Source organism: Morone saxatilis, unplaced genomic scaffold (assembly GCF_004916995.1).
Source record: "Morone saxatilis isolate NCDOM2014 unplaced genomic scaffold, NCSU_SB_2.0 Contig21, whole genome shotgun sequence".
In the NCBI taxonomy this organism is placed as follows: domain Eukaryota; kingdom Metazoa; phylum Chordata; class Actinopteri; family Moronidae; genus Morone; species Morone saxatilis.
Window position 1 is genome coordinate 3,494,220 of NW_023339774.1, and position 23,277 is coordinate 3,517,496.

Genomic DNA, 23,277 nt, shown 5'->3' on the forward strand with positions numbered 1-23,277 from the left:
TAGGAGAACTGTGGCAATATTTTAATAACCTTCTTAAGCGTCATCTCCATCGGTCTTAAAACAAAGCTTTCCAGCAAAGGCACACCACTCTACACCTCTTCAGTTATTACCTCAGACAGTATCCCAATTCATTTACGGTGCCCAGAAAATCCCCACTAAGTGGCTTTCAAGCACTAAACCTGGCAACCTCGTCTTTAAGGAAGCTGCACACAGTCACTGCTTCAGACTTTGCCAAAAAAAATTTCAGCATGTATAGCAGGTAAATGTATACCTGTGGGGACAGACAATGGCCACAGAGTGGGATGTTTTCCCCAGGAGGACAACCTTTGGTTTTAAGTTAAAACAAATGAGTGTGCTGCAGCCCAATGATGTTTGTACAGATGAACTATCAGCACATTTTCCATTTCCACATAAACTGAATATTCTAGAACGTCTGAAACACTGTAAAAAAACATTAAAAAGTTCAGATTTGGGAAGTCTATCTTTCACAGAGCAGACGTAAATCTTTTGAATTGAAAGGAAATCATCACGGACAAATGTACAGTGTTTCTGGCTTTAGCTCTACTAGTAGAAGATACCATTATAAAGATAACTTTTGAAGATTATATTTTTTCTCTTTTACTTACTGCATTCTTTTATGGGTTCGTCACTCCAGTCAGGACAGTCTCGGACCTTGTTGCACACTTTGCTCATCTCGATACACTCCCCGCTGCGACACTTGAACTTCTCTGGCCCGTTACACTGAGTCACTGGCGAGAAATTCAAAGAATTTTACATGTCAAGGGCAGTCGCTGCTTACACACAACATTCTTTAATATTTACATACAATACCTTCCTATGAAATCCAATTACACAGCAAGTTACCAATGCATCACTGCATATCAGGATGTAACCTCTTTTACAGTTGTCCTGTCTTTGAGCTAAGCTAAAGCTAAGTGCCTCCTGGATCTATCTCCGCACTTGTTGCAAAGACATGAGTAGCATCGATCTTCTCATCTTACTTAAATTATTTGCTCTTCTTGAAAACAACCTCACTTCCAACAACGCCCAACTATTCCTTTAAAAAGGTTGACAAATTCATTAAAAACTCCACAAGAACTTTCAACGTGCGAGAAAACAAGATAACAAAAGGTAACAAAAAAATGTTTTAGCTTCACTATATGTATTCAGATTTTGGAAAGGTTGCAAACAGTCTTTGAAGGATCAACGGATCCTTCACTGAAGTCACTACAACAGGTAGCTGTATCTTTAAAAACAACAATCTTTCAGCTGCAGAGTGGCAATCTGACACAAACTTGTCACTCTATACAGTGTACTTTCAAAGCCATGTTTTATACCACAAGAGCAAAAACAAACATGGAAACACAGGAGTTTTTTTTTTTCTCTCTTTGGTACATTCATCCTGTTGATGAGCACACAAAAATAGAAAGCATTAGGACACCCTGAAGTGGACTGTGACAGCATTAGATGTGTTTAGAAGGCTTTTTTCTCATCACGCCCAGTGAACAAACACTTTGCTCTGGTACCTGAGCACAACCTGAGGGGATTTTGTTGAAAAACACATCTGGAAAAAGCATAAAGACCATTTACATGCCCACAGCATCTACACTGACACACACCCGTAGCTTCCGAACCTCGGGACAGCCTGAGGTGGAATGTGAAAAACAAACAAGAAAAATCATGCTTCATCCGGCATGGCCCTCATCATATTAAAACAGTCATTTGTAAAGCTACACACACACAAACACACACACACACACAAACAAACATACTGTCTTTGCAGTTGACTTCGTCTGATCCGTCGGTGCAGTCTCTGTGGCTGTTACACTGTCTGCTGCCCAGGATACAGTTTCCATCATCACATTTGAACTGATCCGGTCCACAGGTCCGTACAGCTGCCAACACATGAATGATTTGAATTTTAATATTCAATTCAAATCTAAATCATTAAGACCTTTATCAGTTTAAAAAAGCCAAACATTCTCTAGTTCCAGCTTCTCAGGTGTGAGGATTTGCTGCTTTCCTCCGTTTCAGGTCATTGGGAACTGAATGCTTTGGGTTTTGGACTGTTGGTCAGATGACACTTAAAGTGGATAAGTAAAGATTTATTATAAAGTAATTAATGTCAAAGTGCAGCACATAATGGATCACTGCACCCACTGTGTTTTTTGCAACTGAAAACATGTCCGAATTAAATCTGTATCTTTATGCGTTTCATCTGATTTACAACAAATCCTGTGAACATTACAATACTGGACACTTGCATGTGAATGATACAGAAGTTAATCTGCTTTTATTCATTTTTCCATTCTATACATTTGATTTCAGGGAAACATCACATCCCAAAACTCATCAAAAATAATCACAGAATCCTTCATTGACTCATTCACTTATCTTAGCATTGAGTATTGTCACTAAACAGGATACATATTGCCATCAAAACGGATACAGAATGTTTGAAAACTCCAATCATTCTGCCGTAGAAATAAAATCTGTGGTTATGATCTTAAAATGCTCTATTTCCAATGTGTTAGAGACAGCTGGTGTGTACATACGACAGTTGGCTTCATCACTGCTGTCCTTGCAGTCCGGGTCTCCATCACACCTCCACTTCTTGTGAATGCACTCTCCTGAGCGGCACTGCATCTCGCTGGATGAACACTTGGCTGGCGGCGTCGGATGACGGCCGCAACGAGTCGGAGACTCATCTGACTGGTCCTGCAGGGGACAGAGACCAGATGGTTCAGAGGGAAAGATGATTTGATCATGCCTTGCCTGACTTATGGCTGCAAGATTTCTTGCTTTTGATGGGAATGGATAGCTGTAATCTTAACGATAATTTGACCATATAGATGAGAATGATTCTCCACTGTGTTTTAGCCAACATTCAGTTTGTAAAAGCTTTTCCATTTGGTGTTCACTTCCTGTCATCAACATTTGCTCTCTTTGAGCTATTTCCTAGCAGGGAGCCTTCAATTTAAGTCAAGACTTTTACAGACCAGTTAGAAAGAAAAGTTTCATCTGGTATGGCCTTCTGATGGAAGAGAAACATAACAGAACAGACAGAACATAAACAGAAAATACACACATTTAAAAAAAAACCAGGTACAGAGTAAGAGTAGGGCCAACACTCACTTTTTACACTTAAATGTTTTCTATATAACAAATGGTATATATATATATATAACATACAGGGTGTTAATTAGTGAGCTTCAGAGGTGATGGTATGGGGACTTTGTTACCTTTGGACAGAGCCAGGCTAGCCGTTTCCCTGTTTCCAGTCTTTATGCTAAGCTAACCAAACCAACTGTAGCTACTAATTCACCATACAGATATGAGAGTGGTATCAATCTTCTCCCCTAACTCTTGGCAAAAAAGCAAATAAGCACACGTCCAAATCTAAGAAACCACTACAAGGGAGATAGAGAGTTTAAACTTTACATCCAGGTTTTTCCTTAAACTATTCAAGGACTGTAATACAATAGACATTTTAAGAGTTTCCCAGGCTTTGCACAGACAGCCACTGAAGGGAAGAGCAAACGTCACCAACAGAGGACCCAAACAAAGACAGCCATGGCCCACCCATGTTTGATTGACAGGTGATCTGGGGGAGTGCACGGCAGAGAGCTTTTAGGACTCAGATCTCACTGATGATTACCACTTTAATTAGAACTTAAACTGGGCGCTCAGACAGAATGGGATCAAGAGGAACAGCAGGAAGTGTTTCTCACTCTTTCATCAGCTCAGAAAGTCACTGACTCATGTGGGAGCAGATTAATGGACTGTGAGAATGTGTGTGTGCGTGAAGCTCTGTAACTGTTAACACTGACACAGGACCAACTCGGTGTGTGAAAGGGAATAACAATGACCTTCCCATTGAACGCTGCGTTTTAAAATATTTGTGGGTGTGAGCGCTTGCATCAGTTTCTTCATTTCCCTGCGAGGCAGTCACAGTGATAACCACACAGCCAATTAACAGCTCCACAGCAAATCGCCGACTCAGTGGAACTTGTTCTGCCGTGTGTGAAAAACGTGTTAGGAGTGTCAAAGTCAGGTGTGTGTGTGTGTGTGTGTGTGGTGAGTGTGAGTGTGAGTGTGTGTGTGAGAGATTGTGTGTGTATGAGGCAGGTCAATAACCACAGGGTGTTGTGAAAATTTAACTTGCAGAACCAGTGTGTGCGTGCCCCAGGGAGAGAATACAGGGCAGTTCATTGTAGCGACGCAAAATCTACTTAGAATATGAGAGGGAGTGCGTTTGTGGGTTTGTGTGTGCTGCCATGTGGGATACTTTGAACTAGTATCTTCCTTGAAGTCCTACGGAACGTGTTTTGGTATTTTATGTCATAAAATATAACTTTGGCATTGAAACTCATTGTATTCTTTAAATAAAAGTAATGTATAAGCTCTGTTGGGCATTTTTGTCTCTCTGCACATTGCTTTCATTTTTTTTGTGTAATTTGAGTTAAAATGATTTCAAAGGAATGAAGTACAGAGTAAAGCTGTGAGGCTCAAGAGGGGGCAGATGATCTGCGGAATTTAGCCTCAACTCTAAATTGAGATATGGTTTCATATATTCAGAGAAAGTTTTAAAGTTTAACTGTAGCCACTGCAAGTGGATGTCACACACAAACAAATCTAAATGATGCATCACACTGAATTTAGTTTGGTGGGAGGTCAGCATAGATGAGTCAAACTTACATTCCCTGATCCAAGCACCTTGCCAGATAATTTACTCTTCATTTTATTCAGAGTGAGCCAAACGTATAGCAATTTATCATGAATTACATGTTTGTTCTTCCTTAGCTGTCCTTGCTGTCACCACAACTTAAGCCTCAACCTTAAACTGAACCCTCTGCAAGAGGATACACTTGTCATGGATAATTTTGCTCAAGTCTTTTGAGTCCAGACTTAAGACTAGAGGGGGCAGGGCTTTTACTGTCAAGAGCCTGGAGCGCTAAAAAGATCTGCCCAAATTATTGACTTTTAAAACTTCTTAAAGTAAAAGTTGCTTACATATCCCCTCTGAGAACTAGATTATTTCTAACCGGAGCAGTCTTTCAGCAGGGCTGAATAGCTTCTTTTGCATCTAGTTTAATAAATGTACAAGCATTTTAGAAAGAAGATAGTATGTCGTTAACAACCAGGACTGGATGTGGTTTAAATGCATTTTCCAAAGTTCTGATGAGTTTAAAGATTTTTATTCTGTAATGACTTATGTTTAGGCAATTTTAAAACATGTTTACTAATAAGAACATCTTGAGATTTTCATTTAAAAAGGTGCAGTACTTTGATTCAGTGTACTGTGTGTTAGACATGGATTGCTGCAATTCAGTGTACTCGCATCAGTGACATCCTCTCCCACATCTTCTTCCCAGTGTAGTGTCATCAATTATCCAATCAAACTGCCATTAAGAATTGTATGGTTGAAACAAAAAAAACAAATCTATCCATCACTGTCCTCTGATGGTGCAAGAATGTAATCTTTTAATTAGTGTTGTAATCTGCTTTTTAGAGTGTGTGTATATCTGACTTATTGTGTATTTGGTCTTTAATTGTGTTTGTTACCTGGCAGTCGACGTCGTCATCACACACCCAGCTCACCGGGATGCACGATGAGTTTCCACACTGGAACTCACTGGGACCGCAGGACGACGGAGCACACTCCACCTCATCAGAGCCGTCGCCACAGTCGTCCTCGCCGTTGCACACAAAGTTCCGGGAGATGCAGCGCCCGCTGGCGCATGTGAACTCGTTTGGAGCACAGGTGATGTTGCCTGGAGGCAGTAGGGAGGGGAGGAAGAGAATGTGAGAGCGCTGTCAGAGGGTTAACAACTCAGTAGCTAATTTAAAAGAAATAAAATAAAACCCAACCATTTATCAACACACACACACACACACACACACACACACACGGGATCATCACACAGGCCACTTTGATTATACGATAACATTTCTATGCTGTTTCACAAGAGTTAGTGTCACTCTCCAGATGGCAGGCAGGTCATCTGGAAACCGCACTCTTCATACTGATGAGGACACATATTTTGACGCATCTACAGCTCAGGCCTTTAGCTGCTGCTGCTGCTCATCTGAGTTTTTGAATGATGTCGTGTGTGTGCTTGTGTAGTACACAACTCAACCACTAAATTTCCTAGTGCGGATTCCTATTCCGATTCAGGAGGTTTTTTACCAGGAACTGAATTATCCATACAGGTTACCTCTCCAAAACTCCAACGTTGTTCTGCATACAAAGGACTCCCTAGAGGGCCTGCCAGCCAAACTGCTGCTAACGTTAGCTTAGCTTGTTTCTCTGATAACTTAAGATCCAGATGACTAGAATCCTTCATCTGGTTAAAATGTGTAGCTAAAAACAACCAAGATCTGAAAGTGTATGGTAAAAATGTGGCTTAAAACTGGATAAAAAGTCAATTTGTGACTAACCTATGACTTATGGCTTCTGTCAGACAACCACAATGCATGTGCAACAAGGATATGACACCATTGACAGGCAACCGGTGAAACGCACCATTACCTGAATAAGATGTAAAGATTTCTTTGGGTATGAACATTGTTGGGAACATTTGGGATAATGCAAGTACAGAACTCAACATTTAGAACATAGGTCTAGTGTTTAGACATTAATAGCCGAAATGTCACATATTATCTCTCTATGGTGCATAAAATTAAGTAAACAGCCACGCAGTCTTCAATTACCAACATTTGGAGCAGAATGGGTTGGTGGTTGCTCAGTGATGTGATGCTGTCAGAGGATGCCTTTTTCAGATAAGTCATTGTGTCACATATCTGCCTATCTAGATGTGTAGTACAGGTTTAAGTGCCGTTAGTAAGAAGTGGAAATGTCAACAGCTCAGCCATGAAGTGGGACTGCTGAGTGTTGAAGCAAGTAAAAATCACTTGTCTCTAGCCAGACACCTGATTTTAGTGAGGCAGAAATCACCCCCCTTACTCTCCATGGATCAAAAACATGTTTTGCTTTGTTTGCTTTTATTCCAGAGTAACAGCTAATTGCACCTATGGTGGGGTTGGAATGTTATTCGTTTTATCATGAATATTAGATTTGCCTTTATTTATAATTTGGTGACCAATGTGTGCACTTTGTAACTTTAACACTTGTATGTTACCGAAAGTCTGTCACTTTTGATTACATTTTTTCCCCAAACACAGAGTTGCAAATGGCCTGCGGAAGCAAACAAGAACCGTTCATCAGAAGCTTCATAGTGTGCGTTTGCATGGCCTAGCAGCAGCACTCAGATCACCATGCACCGTTCCAAACTCTGGTTGGTGAAGCATACTTAAGTTAAATGGTGAAGGAGTTGAAATGTGCCCATATACTTTTGAATGGAGCCTTATTGCAACGCTGCACAAATAATTGTCACAACAGGCATATCGAGACCATGACTGTAACATGTCTGTGTTTTCTACACTAGTGCTGGTAGGAGGGAGTGGGGGTTGAATGTGACTGAAAGATGCGACTGGAGGATGAGAGAATGGAGGAGGTCAGTCATAAGATTTAGATTTATGTTGGCCTATGGCAGCTCACTTTAAGAGGTATCTGGGGTCACTGCCTCAAAACGTGCATTGCATCACAGCAATAAAACATCCTGCTACAGTCCAAGGACAACATGGGCGCAGGTTTAATGTAAGCAAACAAGACAATTAACAAATGTCTCCTCCACTAAGGCAGCTCATTTCTCTGACTACTGTGATCTGCTGCTGTAGTATTGGTTAAAATATATACACTGATGGACAAACACACTATATACATCTATCTGCACTGGTGTCATCTGAGAGTAGCTGCTAGTACTCACTGTCATGTTATTTGTGGATTTTTTTAAATTCTAGTTTAAATTTCCTTAATTTAAAATGTATATATCTCAGCTAGTTTGGGAACGCCTCGGGATTCCCCAGGAGGATCTGAAAAACATTGTAGGGGAGAGGGAGGTCTGGAATACCTTGCTCAACCTGCTGCCACCAACCCGGATAAGCAGCAGAAAATGGATAGATTGATGAAATTTAGCAGCATGCAAACAGCCTGCTTCAGCGTTTTCTGTCAGATCCAATTATTTTAGTTTATAGTTTATCCAGACAGAGCTTCATGCTCTGTGCAAAAAGCCGTTGGTGTGTTTATGCTGCACAGTATTTACTGTAGGATAACCAGCTGGAGGAGTAATTGATACACATATCCATGAAACTGTTTCAGTGCTTGAAAAAGTACAAGTCATTGGCTGTTACACTAAAGTGGTACGTGAATCCCTTCAGAAAAATTGCATCATTGCACTTTCTAAAGCAATAACAGTCTTGTGTATTGTGCAAAAAAGCTGTCTGCACAATATGAATCAGGCAGAAGGGCTGTAGCTGCTGTGAATCAGCGGCTACAGGGAAGTTGGGCTGCTACAATGCCTCCGTTTCTGTAGTTAAATTTAGAGACAGCATCCAATGAAGTCTGCTTTTTAGGAACAAAGTCCAAGCCTTCCCCAAAAGCAGCCTAGAAATGTTTTGCTCAAATGTGTTTTTGCAGCTCTCTGTATCCCATAATCCATGGTGCTAATCAGCAGGTTAATTGTTTAAAGATGCGTTCAGGCAATTCTAAACTCAAGGTCAGAAAGTATCTTTTGACCACGTCATAGGTTATCATAGGCCTTCAAGTGATCATCATTCACAAATGCATGACATGAACCAGACAAGTGAAAAAGCCACAGCAAGATGTGAATGATGGGAGGCAGGCATAAATTCCACTGGCTGTTCCTGAAAGCAACTTTGACATGTTAATCCCAGGGCATTCCAGATACAAAGTTAGATGGACATAAACTGTGAATATAAAGTGACACAACCCTTACTGTAAACAAACATGGATAATTATGGGCTTTCCTACTGCATTTAGCAGCAAATGCCTGGTAATAAACCTGGAAATTTGACTTTACAGTGACAAAAGCTAAAAAGGGCCTTTAGGTCCTCCTCAACTTTAAAGTTGGGCCATTTAGGGAGAAGGTAAAGGTTCAGCCTGGCCTCTGGGTCCTCTGGGTCCTCTGAAACTACAGTACGTGTCCAACACATGTACTGTACATGTAATTAAGTAAAACATGCTTCTGCCTGCAGTTAACACTGTTCTTTTCAACCAAAACATATATAATACTACCTACTCACTTCCTGTGTTACATGACTACAAAATCAACAGAAGTGTTCCGTAAGTAAGTTCCCCTCCAGTCAAAAATGTTTCTTGGTCCAGGTTTCAACTTATACTAGTTAGATGTAGAAACTTCAAGCCACTAGTGCACTGAGAATGGAATTTGAAGTAGGAAACATCTTGTGTCCAGCAGGAAAACTTGAGAAATGAAAAACATTTGCACGTTCATAGATTCTGGATTTATAATGAGGTAGAAGGAGTAGAAGACTAAAGATTTTAATGTAGACACTGATCTTTAATCGCTACTCCTGGAATTAACTAAATGTTGTGTACTGTAACTGAAAATCATCATTCTATATGCTCAGGCAAATATCCCTCCCATGTTAACGTGTGCATGACCACCTACCACAGTTGACTTCGTCTTCTCCATTGTCACAGTCCTTCTCTCCGTCACATTTCCAGAAGATGGGGATACACTGAGTGGAGCCCGCTCCGCAGCTAAACTCATTCACACGACACGTCCTCATGTCTGCGTGGACAAAAAAAACACAAAAATCAATGCGTTGTTTCATTTTTGTTCCGTTTTCTATGAAAGCTCACCTTTCGCTGTTGCTTTGGGCAAAAGGAAACCCATTTAAGAGACATACATTATTTAAGGACATATAGGAGTGTAAAATGAAGCGGACTGTGTGTTGGAGCCAAAAAACTGGCAAAAAGAAATGAATTGCCACCAACCAGGTTAATCTTTGTTAACTTGTGATTCCAAACCACATCAGAGTGAACAGTCATGGAAATCTACATGACTCTTTGACCTGGTCATTGTAAACCCATACACAAACTGCTGGCTATTATTTGTATAAACCTTTAACCCCGTTTCTAACTACACTATGTCTAAGCAAACAGTGGGATGTTGAGACGCCACTGAACATCCAAGGAGATAAGACCCTTTGTCGCACCACACTGTTTGTTGCCCCAGAACTCAGGAATGTGTAGCTGTGTCTCAAACAGGGATAAAAGGGACATGGCCTCTTTGATTTGTCACTCATTTGAGCTTTTACTTACACTGTATGTGACTGCTGCAAGTCCATTCATTGAGGACTGAAACCTTACAGTAAGACAAAATTCTACATTGTAGGCTTCATTTAAAGAATAGCCACCACAGAACAGACTGACCTGTATCCAACAGTTTAAAAAAAGATGTGTACTGCCTCTCGGATCATCTGATTTTATTTCAGAACAACAGTTTATCTGCATATTTGGAACTTCAAGGACACGGTCAAGCCTTGAGCTCTCATCACAAATTCTGATTTGGAATTTTCTGTTCAGAAGCATCACACAGTAACTTTTAGGTATGTTTCTCAAGTGCATGTGGAGTATGCAAAAAGAAGCAAGAAGAAAAATGTTCAAGCATTCTCACGTATAGGGCCATCACACAGCAGTAGTGGCTCTACTTGTTGCCTTTTGAGGGCGTTTTCCCCATGAAATCAGGTCCAAAAATAACCACGTCACAGCAACAGAATTTGTTGGAATTAGTGACCAACTTTAACATACATCTGACATAAAACAGACTGTACTGTGATTAAGGGCTGCTCATTGAAGCAGTAGATGCTAATGTGATACCTGGGTTTCACTACCAACACTATAAAACACCTTAGTTCAATGAAAATACTTTTTCTATTTAACAAAATAAACATTACTACGTAATGCACTGATGTTAAATAAGATATAATTGAAATATATATTGACAGAAAAGTTGAGAGAGACAAGTTTGCAGATTTATGTATAAAATATATATGATTAAAGAATGAGCAAACAAGCCAAATATAGATACATAATGGTCTGTATTTTGATCGACTGAGTGGTGGTAAAGCCCTAACAACATTACAATGCACCAGTTACAAGCAGGGAAGAAGAAGACTGCTAGCCAATGTAAACATGGATGTAAATAATGCACATTTCAATATATGAGAAATCTAATTTGAAAATGTATTATAAAAAGGGCAGAGATTCAGTCAACACATTTGTTACGCTTAAAATATCCTGAAGCCCTATGAAACCTAACATTTATTTGATTAATGATACAGATTTTTCTCAGTCCCTTAAAAGTTGACACTGGAGACAAATATTGTCACCTGACAGCAACAGTGTGAACCTGAGTAAACAAACCACAGATGGCTAACTAAAACCCAGGTTGTAACCCAAGTACTAATGGAGGACTCTGACATCCTGGTTGTATTTTTTAAATCAATGACTAATGCAGCTCACTTCCTTAATTCAACACTGATGCAAGAAAACTGACGTAACAACGACCACAGCGACTTCACACGACAACAGGAGACACGCACGCGCACACTTACTTTAGATTCCATTCCCTGTTGCCAAGTCATGTGCAACAGCTGGTCAAACAGTACAGTGATATAACAGCTATAGTAGCTGGGTTGACCTGCACGTACACCACTACAGCTATGACTGGAACTTGACACACACACACACACACACACACACACAGACACACACTACAAACAGGAATGCTGTTCAAGTCCTTCAGTTGACCGACACTCTTTTCCAAGTGCAAGCGGAGACAGACACACACACACAGACCACACACACACCTTTAATCTACACACCAGCCTGATGTCAGAAAGTTGCCAAGTCTAAAGAGGGAAAGATCAAATGGCCCAGCATAACTTTCAGTCATTCAACTTCTTTAATGTAGAACTTCAAAAACGTGGATTAGATAGGTATGGAGGAGACATTTTACCAGAAATAATAGGTGAAAAAGCTAAAGTAGTTAATAAGCAAAACCCTTTAGAGTGCATTTGCAAGGATTTACGAGTGAGATGCCGCCACACTAATGGCTTGTCTGCTTCCGCCTACAACCCAAATTAATCTATTAGTCTGATTCATTTGTTATGCAGAGTTGGGACCGATCAGACCTCATATCAGGTGCCGATACTGACCTCATTCACATATCAAATATCGGACTGACGTCACCAATCCATGTACTGACCCAGATTCAAAAGTCTGATGGTTTGATGAATTATGTAAAAATGCAATTTTAAGCCCAGTAATCAAACAGTTCTACAAAGATATTCAGTGATCCCGATACTTTGTCTCCCCGAGTTTGACGTTAGAAGGTTGGACTAACTCAAGGCTGAAAAAGAGACACAGAACAGAGGTTTTTGAGGATAATACAAATTCCTCCACAAGGTTTTGACCCGACGCGTACTGGGATGATCCAACCAAACATCCGTGGTCTGGGATATTACTGTAACATTAGAATAGAAATACATTTTGACATCCGTATTTTCCTCTCCATTGTCTAGGCTTATCCAGCAGCTGCTTTTGTTGGGCACTGTACCTACTTTATTTTGTCTTTCTAACACTGCAGAAACTTGGGAAGGTCTTGGCAACACCACACAGCCAACGGCTCTGAACAACTCAGATGCTTTAACGACTCCCCAAACTGCACCGCTCTTATTTTGGCAGCACTGCACCACAGATTCCAAATCCAAGAGTGCAGGAGGGATTTGCCCCGAGTAAGACGTAGCGTTGTTTTCTTTTCTGCCAGGGGTAAAGAAATTATTTTTGTATCATTTTCAGGCGTGTGCACTCAACCTGCTGTGTTGACAAACTGCAGCACAAACCAGAGAAGACGGCTCTGTGAAAAAACTCAGAGCTGGAGTATAACCCTGTCACGCACACATGAAACCCTCTGCTGCCCTGGCAAATATCACTTCACAAACACAGATGAAGTCTGGATAACTTGCAGTTTCTACTTTATATTCAGGGTCTAGTTAAAGAACTGGCTGCTTTTCTCTTTGTTCTTACTCTTCCATTTTTCTCTCCTCACTGTAAGATGGACCTTCGATGTTAAGAATCTTCCATACCATGTCAGATCTTCAATACCATTATTTTGGAACAGGAGCAGTCATCTATTAGTGTTCACCATGTGGTACTTCTATTAAAGTGGGTACAGTCTGAAGACAGTCAGTCAGCTAAGAGTTTAGTAAAATACTGTTATCATTTGTGACTAGGGCTGGGCGATAAATCGATTTTATCGATTCATTCGAATTCGTAAACTTACGATATTATTTTTTAGTTAAAATTCCTTATTTCATTGAACTTCCAAACCATCGGCAACTCCCTTTGGCTCCCGTAGGTTCAGAGTGCGCTGTATCCCTCCCCCCGCCTCTCCACAGATATGATAACAAACATATGGCAGCAAGCCAGTGATGAGTCGTTAATCCAAAATATAGGCTCAGTGTTCGTCGGTTGTTGGAATGGTTGGTTTGTGCGTCCAATCAGCGACATTACACAATGACCACTCATAAGTTTGTTGAAAGCTGCTGCAACCAAAGGTAGCAGTACGACCAATTTATTCCAGCACCTCAAGCAGAGCTGCAGAGCGAGTGGGAGAATGTTGTTACAGGACCCCAGCCCATAAACACCCGCTAAAAAAACAGTCTACAAGCAAAATCGATTAGAAATCGAATCGGGTTTGGTGTGAAAAAATCGGAGATTTTATTTTCAAGCCATATTACCCAGCCCCATTTGTGACAAATAAATTATATCCAAAATCTTCAAACCACAGACCCATAGTTCCATGTTATGCTCTAAACACACCTGAGTAACCTTCTCTATTGGTCTAGAGAACACCAGAGTAGGGCATTGCTTACCTATTTATTGTCATGATGAATTCATATATTTTCTATAGATTTCGATTGGTGTGTCCCACTGCATTTCTTGACTGCTTTGCACTTTTGAAGTCTATTTAACAAGTTGTGTGAGAAATATGAGCTTGTGCTTCACTGAGGATCTTTGACATTGTCTGTGGCAGGGTGGCAACTTCAGCTGACAGTTAATCAAACTGCAGTTAACGCTTTAGAGGTTATTCACATTGAAAATAGGAACACTGAATATAAAATGTGGTTTACATTTTCATTGAACTTATATTATTGTGAGTATTATGCATTACTGATTTTTTAAAACATTTTAAAAAAAGTCGTACAACCATTTGAGAAACACTGATATACATATAACATCACAAATACACATTTGTCTATTATTTGTACAACATACAATATCTTCTATCCTTAGATCCTCAATTCAGACAAAATCCCTTTGTGTTGTTTCTTAGCATTTGATTATATTTTCTCTTTTTTGTGGAACACTGCCTATGGATTATCCTTCAACTTTTACTGTGTATGCTAACCATAGTTCACCAGTTCTCCTTTTGAAGTACAGTGTATTCATGTACTCACTGTCACTTGTTAAATGAAATGCCTGATGAAGGTCTTTGTACTGAAGCTATTTAAGACATTTACTATGAGTAATTCAGTGTGCTGTTTTTTTCCTCTTTAATTACACTTCCTACATTTTTACTTTTATTGGATCTTTTCATACAAAACATCAAAAATGTTTCATTTCAGATTGCCATCAACTCATGCAAATGTTAAAGATTTATATGTGGCCTTGCACACAAAGCTTTAGCACCCAAGAAAAAGAAACTGGTTTATAAACAGTTGCTAACAGTTTATAGTCTTACTGCTAAGATATGAATAAAAAATGTTCAAGTCTCAACCCTCCAGCAACTCGTCTTTGTCCTTCACTGATACTAGTTTCATCTGGCAGTCTTGAAGTTGGGAATAGACACGAGGCTCTGTATTTACACTAGCAGGGATGAAAGATACTTTCTATCTCTCTTTAGTTGACTTCCAAAGAACATGCTTTAAGCATTCAGGAAGATTTCAGGAAACACAGTGAACATTAAACTAACAAGTGTTTGATGAAGTGCCTTCATCTTTCCTCTGATGTTCATCTGTGTACCTGAGGAGACGCCAAAGTCCATTAGTCTTTGCAACGGCACAGTGACGGCAGCGCAGACGAGAGATTCTCATTAAACGACGACTTTAGTATAAACACTTTTCATCATCACTTATCTACAACAAGCACCTCCACTAAACCTCCCATCACAGTTATACCATTTAAAGCCTCAGCAGCTCTCCTCACTTCCATTTAAACAACTTATTTATCTGACAGGGCTGCTCACAGGGGACTCCCCCTTACTGCTTTTACGTGCCTCACCACATTTCTGCAACAGTGAGACAGACACAGTAGGATGTCTCTACCACGCACTCCGATGGTCAAAAATGTTTGGTTGCTAAGACAACTTCAATAGTAATCGGCTGTATGTCTTACCTCAGTGGTGGAAGTAGTATTCAAAAACTTTACTTACGTATACCACAACACAAAAATACTCCATTACAAGAACGGCCATCAAAACATGACTTAAGCAAACAAGATTCAGCAGAGGGCCATCCACTGTCTGAGTGGCCTGACCTATGGCATGCCCTATTGACCCGTCAGCAACGTAAGCTAGAAATGTTTTGTTGTCTGTCTAACACTGCAACAACAACAAATCTGCAGACTCACTTGGGAACATTAGCTTGCCACCCAGGACCTAAAAAGGTCAAGAATTAATTTCCATGCACAAATTAGGTCCTTTTATTCATAAATGCAGTCCTAACACTTGTTTTACTGTACAGCAATACTCATGCACGGCTAACACTGAACTCAAACAATACGAGCAGATCTAATAAGGTTGAGCGAGTGCTCGGCTGGAACAAATATCCAGTGCATATAATGTACAAAATGTATAGTATCAAATGAGTAAAAGGTGTCAATATCTGTACTTGTAAATATAGCTTTATAATAAAAGAGTGATGACGTCTGTATAAAGGCTCATCTCCCAAGAGTGGCAAGCAAACACCTAATTGGAGCGTGCATCGGTTGGATCAACTGTTTTTAGGTCAGTTTGTCCTCAATGTTTTTTGCTTTAACCTGAACCTGTCACAGAGACTGCAGTAATTAAGGCTGCTCACAGTGACCGACCTCCTGCGGGACACTTGTGTACAAGCCCTGGATCTATACTTTAATGTTTTTTTTTTTTTTTTTTTTTTTTAAAAATGTCTGCCTTATTGTTAATAGGCTTTGTTGCTCTGCAAATCTCTGAATGAACCCATTTGTTCAAAGCTATTTCTAAATAACTGAACGAGTAGCTCACCTATGTACAGCACGATTCTCAGGTGGCAGATACAGAAAGAATAACAATCAATCATGCAGCATGCAACATATTTACTGAACAGTAAAAAGACTTCACTTGTGGGGCTTGCACTCAGACAGCTCGGTACTGCGTCATAATCGACATAAACCGCCAAACACAGACAACAGGGATGATCGATTTTAGAATGTTATTGTTTGGTTACCTTGTTTGATGCTGAGAAAGAATAATTGCACTTGTTAATGTTTGGCGTGGATTTAATATACTTTTGATATTCTCTATTTTCTTAATTGTCACATTCCATGAACAACAATAACGTCTGGTCACTTTTTTTTAAATAAGATTTCTTTGTCAGAATTGCAGAACATAACTAAGGCTGGACTGAATAAAAGGATAATGAGAATTTGATAGCTTCACACATTAACAGGGTTCCTTGGCAGCTGACTGATGTTGGAGTTTCTCACTACCACATAAAGGCATTAACAGTATCTGAAAGCACCTGTGTTCTGTGCACTACAGAACAATAAGTTCAACCAAGATTAACCTATGTGCCCACCAGTGCTGAGATTGGGGTCAGGGGTAGTCTTAAGAGGTTAAGCATACAGATATAAAACATGTCCTAAAATTACCTCTCACTGCCAAGTTTCAGTCTTTACAAGTGGATTTTTACAGTGCACTGCAATGAATAACTCAGCGACTGCCTGAAAGTCCCCAAGTCCGTCTTGGGAAGCAGTAACGTAAACTTTGTGATTTGTAGTAATTTGAGTAGAACTGTAACATCAGTAAGGTTCTTCAAAAATATCTTAAAAGTTTCTAGCATCACTTAATAATGAACTAAATCTGACTTGAATTCTGCATGAGGTTCATCAGAGATAAAACCATCTACTCACGGCAGATTTCTACGCTCTCGTCGGACCCGTCCTCGCAGTCTGGCTCCCCATCACAGTGCCATCGCTTCGGGACACATTGGCCGTTGCGACACACAAAGTCCACCTCTGCACAGGTCTTTCTAACTGAAGTGGGAGAGAAAAGAGATGGATTCATTAAACAGGAGAGGAAAGAGAGACAGACTTCATGTTCTTTAATGAAATTTCACAGAGAAATAGTAACACATGAATAATGGGTAAGGAAGGGGGAAAGACCAAAGTCCACCTTCCACCACTCTGTTGGGGTTTTTGAACAACAAAAAGAGAGCTCTGTCAATTTTTTAATACATCAAATTGCAGAGAGATGATTCATCTTCGACAAAACCATCTTTGTCCAGCGTAACACCAGCATGCACAGAAAATTAACCAGACAACCACCAACAGATTCTTTGTTGTTGTTCAGCCTGCTTGCAAAATTAAATACACCAGTGACAGTACATAGCTGCAAAATCAAAAGGTCTCCAACTAAACTGCTCAGGTCGTACAGCTTAACATATATTCATTATGAAAGATCGAATTATTATATTATTATTATTATAATTATAGGCTCTTGCAATTTGAATTATAACTTCCAACTGGGATTTTGATATAAAAACGACTAATATTCTATCTCCAAGTTATTAGGATCTTGTGCCAACAGAAAAAAGACACAAGATGAAACTATTCTGTTGAAATAAATGGTTTAATGCAAACTAGTATTCCTGATGGTCTGTCAGGAAAAGAGAAGATGGAATGTTTCAAGATGTTTAAGGGGTTTAACACAGTCTATAACACAACACAAACCCCTGAATTCTCTGCACCTTCATGTCCACACAGGGCTTGAGTGTCTCCTTGAGGCCTCTCCTCAGTCTCTCTGACCAGAATACAAATATGAACCTGAGAAACAACCAAACTCCAATTTGAGCCACGATGGCAGCAATTCACAGCGGGCCTCATTATCAGCCTCCTTTTATGAATTCATTTTGGATTCTCATCTTTCACACGTCCGTGTGTGTCAGTTCTATCGGGTTGAAAAGTTAAAGCAGCTCCGATCTCCCAGTAATGGAATAACAGAACAAATGCAACCAAATGTCAGCGGCTGGGAGAGAGGGCGAAGGAGTGACACTGCTAATGGTGACAGTATAGTGATGATGGACTAAAACACATTGTGGCCATCACAGTCACTGATCTGCTCCCGTTTTGATTGGCTGTTGATGCAAACTCGACATCCTCCATGTTTACCTCTTGTCTGAATAAATGTAATATAATGTACACTTCCACCAGTTCAACACCTGGTCATGTCCTACTCTCTACTCTTTTGTTCTCACAGAGTTTCTCCAACCATCAGTCATTTTGAGTAGCCTCCATTTGGCTTTTTTTGATGTTGAGCAATGAAAAGATGAAAAGATGAAGATGAATCATCAATGAAACAGCACTTCTGAAGTTTCCAGTCTTCAAGCAGCTCAGAGAGCACAATCCCTCCCATTGCTGGTAGGTTTTTATTTTAAAAAAGTGGTTCATTGCAGTAACTGCTGTGGAAATGTACATTACACTGAATTCATGTCATTAATCTTTTACCACCTTCACCTTTCCTTGCAAAAAATCCTGTATATTTATATCTGAAGGGGATCTTCTGCTTATCAGGATTTGCTCCCTCCTTATCGCCCTGCAGTACGATCTGTTCTTTTTCTCCCCCTCCACCCTTTGCTTTCTGCCTTTTTCCTCACTCATTTCCTTCACTGGTTCTTTCCTCCCTTCCTCACGGTCTCATATGACCCAGATAGAGGAGGGACAAAAGAAAATGGAGAAAGATCGGAATTGCATTGGACGGACACACACACACACACACACACACACACTCGTAGCCATATTTAGCTCTGCTCTATCTGCTACCTTCCCATCACCAGGTCACTCTGTCCCAGGGGACGCTGGGAAGACTCCTGGTGGGGCCAAGCTAATCTGAAGGGTTCTGAATGTCATGTGATATCTGTGTGTAAATGTGAAGTAGTGAGAACATGTGTCATCCATTCTATAAAACATACTCTGTTAGTCTGCATAACAACTGAACATAAACAGCAGGCTTTAAGGTTTATCAGTGATGTGAACACTGGAAACCATAGTTTAAGCCCTCAAGATGATCGTCAATGCTGCTGAAACAGAGCAAAGCTATATACAAGATGCTACAATTGTATTAGGAAGTAATGTGCTTTACAAGAAATTGCATGTGCAAACACGAGGGATGGGCATCGTCATTTTAATAGTACTACTACACTGACTGATACTAATCAGTCCGGTGCTTTACGGGCAGTCCTATGGGTTCTTTGGTATTTTTCAAGAGATAACCCAAAAAGAACTAACACAATATAAAATCAAATGCATAGCCGTTTCTGTACCACAGGTCTCTTTGAGATTATGAGATTTTAAATGCTCTGACATTATTGCACCCATATTTAGCTTAACAATCAGCTGGCTAATGGTTACTTTTAATTACTAATTCACGTTTGTATAATTTAGTTAGCTCGTCTCTGGTTGCCCCATCCACCTCATGTATGCAATCAGCCTAGAGTCCACTCAGAGTTATGAGCTTGAACATGTGATGTATGTGATGTAATGTTACTTTCACTAGAAATTTGGAAAGGTCGATCTGTTTCTAACCTTACAGGCAAATGACTTGTTGTGGCAATCTGTGGCAACGAGCGTTGGCCGCAATCCACAGACTGTAGTGAAGTGTAACCAGACTTTTTAGCGTCTCTCAGTCTCACAACCAGGGTGTGTATGTGCATGTGTGTGAGTGGGGCAGAGAAAGCTTGCCCCGCCCTACGCTACAGGCTCCAAGAAAGAGCTCTCCTCTGGGTTGGCAGTAGCCAAAATGCATCATAGACAAATGTGTTCATTTCTCCATAGTCATTTGTGAGAACTTGACCATTTATAGACTAAATTAATCTGGAAAAAGAAATCAATTAGCTACCAAATGAATGATCTTTAGAGTCCTACAACAATGGAGGAAAATGATTCCTCGATTATTCAAATTCATTGCTGAAACTTATTGCTGCTTAACAGATATATGCATCCATTTTCACATAAAGCTGGCGTAATGAACGGGGGCTTTTTAGAGTAAAATACGCTATTCTGTGGCGCTTCATGAAATGTTTGTGATACAACCAAATGCAGTGCCAGAGCTAGTAACGGCAGAGAAACACACTACTGGCACAGCCCTACCAATGTAAAAAGTTCATCTGGCACCCTGTGAGGTGACCTTTCAAGACACGACTCAGACTCCATTTCCAATGTCATTTACATATTGTTCACTCTGGCAGGAAAACATGCTTAATTGTATCCAAGATAGATTGTCATCCATTCGCCCACACTCCATCAAAGGCCACATTAACAGTGTAAATAGAATACATTTCCAGCCCACAGCCAGCACAGGAGCACTGGAAACGGCAACAGAGGTTAACAAAAAGGCAGTGTGTTAAAGGATAATGCTGCATTCACATTCACATTCTGAACGGCACAGGAAAAAAAAAAAACTGTCCGACGAAATGGCAGGACAGCAAAACGAAACTCACATGATGATATGCTTCTACGGTTATGTTGCATTGTTTCGAAAAAAAGGAGTAAAATAAAATTGTGTATATTATTTTATACAATTATTTAACTTCTCATTGTACAGATCACCCATGGTTTTTCCTTGTGTGAGGGAGCAACGCAAGGAGGGGGAACGAACATCGACTTGATGAGAAGAACCTTAATCGACGCGCTCTTTAATTGGATAGTTGCACAATGGGGATGAAGACATGGTGGCTTCAGACAGGGACAGGAGAGGCGTGAACCTGAGGAAGAGGAGCGAGTTTGTAGCTAGTTCATTTTTAACTAACTGTTAACGTTATACATCCATTGTGTCAATTGTATTGTTTTTGTGACATTGGTTGAAGTTACTGATTCCGTGTTTTGAACGACACTGTGTGATGTTACACTGTTGAAAGAAATTAAAAGTTCAGTCTCCTTGGTGGTTGTTCTGACACATTCACAATCATAACTGCTTTTTTCAGTATCAGTTAACAGGCAACTGTTAAAATATCTATAACATGACAACGAGCTGACTATTGGCTTTATTTAACTACTACAAATCTTCAGTCTGGGGCGGCCCTGGTAATATCCAGCTATAAACTGCATCGTGGAGTACGGCATCTACCATTACCCGTATTCTCTGCTGGCCTTACTTATCCATCCATTAAAATAATATCCAGTTTGTCTACCGTCTGTCTGAATCCATGTGAATGCAGCAGAACACTGGTGTTATATTTTTGTTATTATCCCAAATATTGGAACCAAAACTAACAATATGTTATTCCCTCTCTCAATGGTTTGATTCCCACTGTCTGTGGCCCATTGGTGAAAAACAACTCACAGCAATGTGGTTTTATTTTAAAAAGTTTAAATTTAAGTTTAATCATTTCCTTAAACAGCTGCCCATTGTAGTGCATTTGATGGGGACTATTTTCAGTTTGTGTATTAGTTGTGTGTGGGAGTCAAAATGTGTTTCTAATGTTTTAGACAACAATGGAGCTCTATGGCACAGAATGATTTTCAGCCTTTGGCTTGGTCTCTATACAGGAGTACTTTAAGAAGGTAAGGAAAGAGAAAGCACATTTCAGTGACTATGAAAGGTCTGGGGAGCTGAGTGTTTTTCAGGAGAGACTGTCTAAAGTTCAGACAGTTATGACGGTGTTACAGATTGTGTTACAGATTGTTTCCACATTGGCACTCACTGTAACACAATCATTCATTCACAGACGTTACTCAACACAAACACTCCCTTGCAGTCCTCTGGTTCCATTTCAGTTCTCTTTATTATTGGTGTATATTCTTGGTCTCCAGTGGTCTTCTACTGGCATTCATGTTGTATGCAGTATGTCAGGCAGTATGTGTCAGTGATGGAGGTGTCTCACCACAGGAGCTCTCATCACTGCCGTCGGTGCAGTCCTCATCTCCGTCACACTGCCAGATGGACGGGATGCAGCGACCGTTTCCACACTGAAACTGGCTGGCCTCACATTCCGTCTTAGTACCTACAGAAGAAGACAGACAGACAGACAGAGGTGGTATGAGGGAAACTCAAGATAAGGTCCCAAATGCTTTCATAATCATCATTTAGCGTTTAGATGTCATTTGCCTTTAGTTTGGTCCTCGCAGGGCTCCCTGCAGTGCTGTCATTTCAATTCTAATTGTTTTAAACAGAACCAGCTGGCCCTCAGAGCAGATCTACCACCGGTTTGTTGTGTTTCGTTTGTTTGGGTTTTTTTATCTTCGTTGTTTTTTATTGGTTGGGGGTGGGTTGTGTGTTTTTGTTTTTTGTGTTTTTTTGGTTTTTTTTTGTGGTTTTTTTGTTTTTTGTTTATAGTTGTTTTTGTTTTTTTTATTTTGGTTCGTTTTGCGTTTTGTTGTTTTTTTATTCTTTTTTTTGCTGTTTGGAGTCCTTACTGTGGCAGACCGCCAGCTCTGTCCGACATGTCTTGATTCCACCACACATCTCTTTTTTTTCTTTTCTGTGCTTTTCTAACTATACCCTTTGTTTTCACAGATTTTTATTTGTTTTTTAACCCGTTACATTGAGGTTGACTAACGCCCTCCTGTGCTAACACCCCTCTTCCTGCTTGTCCCCCTCAGGAGTTTTTATGTAAGGTTATGTGGTGGCAGTAAATTAACTTCCATCGTAGTCACTACTCATATTGGCTCTAAACAGTGTTATCTATGCAGCTCTATAGAGACAATGAACAGGCCATATAAACCCTTTCTGGAATGATAGCGTGTGCACATTGAGGTCTGAACTGGCACGCCCTGTGTTTGCAACTTTACATAAAGTGGCATCAATATTTCATGTGTTCCACTGTCACCTGAAGGACATCACATGTACAAGGACTGATGTAGGGATTTCCATGCACAGTAGAACCTCATTTCTGACTTTGATTTGATGAAATCATTAGGCTGGTAGCTTTCTGAATTAAGTTACTGACATGAGAAAGAAGAACACAAATGAGGTTCCACAGAAGAACCATCCACACACTGGCAGTCTATTCATCAGTCAATGGACACAATGTTATTGTTAACAATTTTCAAAATGAAGTCAAGTTGATTAAACATTTGACTTAAGGGTCATCCTG

General features: G+C 40.1%; 1 protein-coding gene across 3 annotated transcripts in view; it reads right to left on the reverse strand.

Moving 5' to 3' along the window:
- Nucleotides 1–23,277, reverse strand: part of vldlr (very low density lipoprotein receptor) — a 51,991-nt gene that overhangs the window by 20,013 nt on the left and 8,701 nt on the right. For all 3 annotated transcript variants that reach the window (XM_035667891.1, XM_035667890.1, XM_035667892.1), the window contains exons 2-8: nt 22,066–22,185; nt 17,099–17,221; nt 9,552–9,674; nt 5,566–5,774; nt 2,556–2,718; nt 1,773–1,895; nt 627–749 (exon numbers count right to left, since the gene is read on the reverse strand). In XM_035667891.1, the coding sequence (XP_035523784.1) occupies nt 627–749; nt 1,773–1,895; nt 2,556–2,718; nt 5,566–5,774; nt 9,552–9,674; nt 17,099–17,221; nt 22,066–22,185 (984 nt within the window). The remainder of the gene's footprint in view (nt 1–626; nt 750–1,772; nt 1,896–2,555; nt 2,719–5,565; nt 5,775–9,551; nt 9,675–17,098; nt 17,222–22,065; nt 22,186–23,277) is intronic.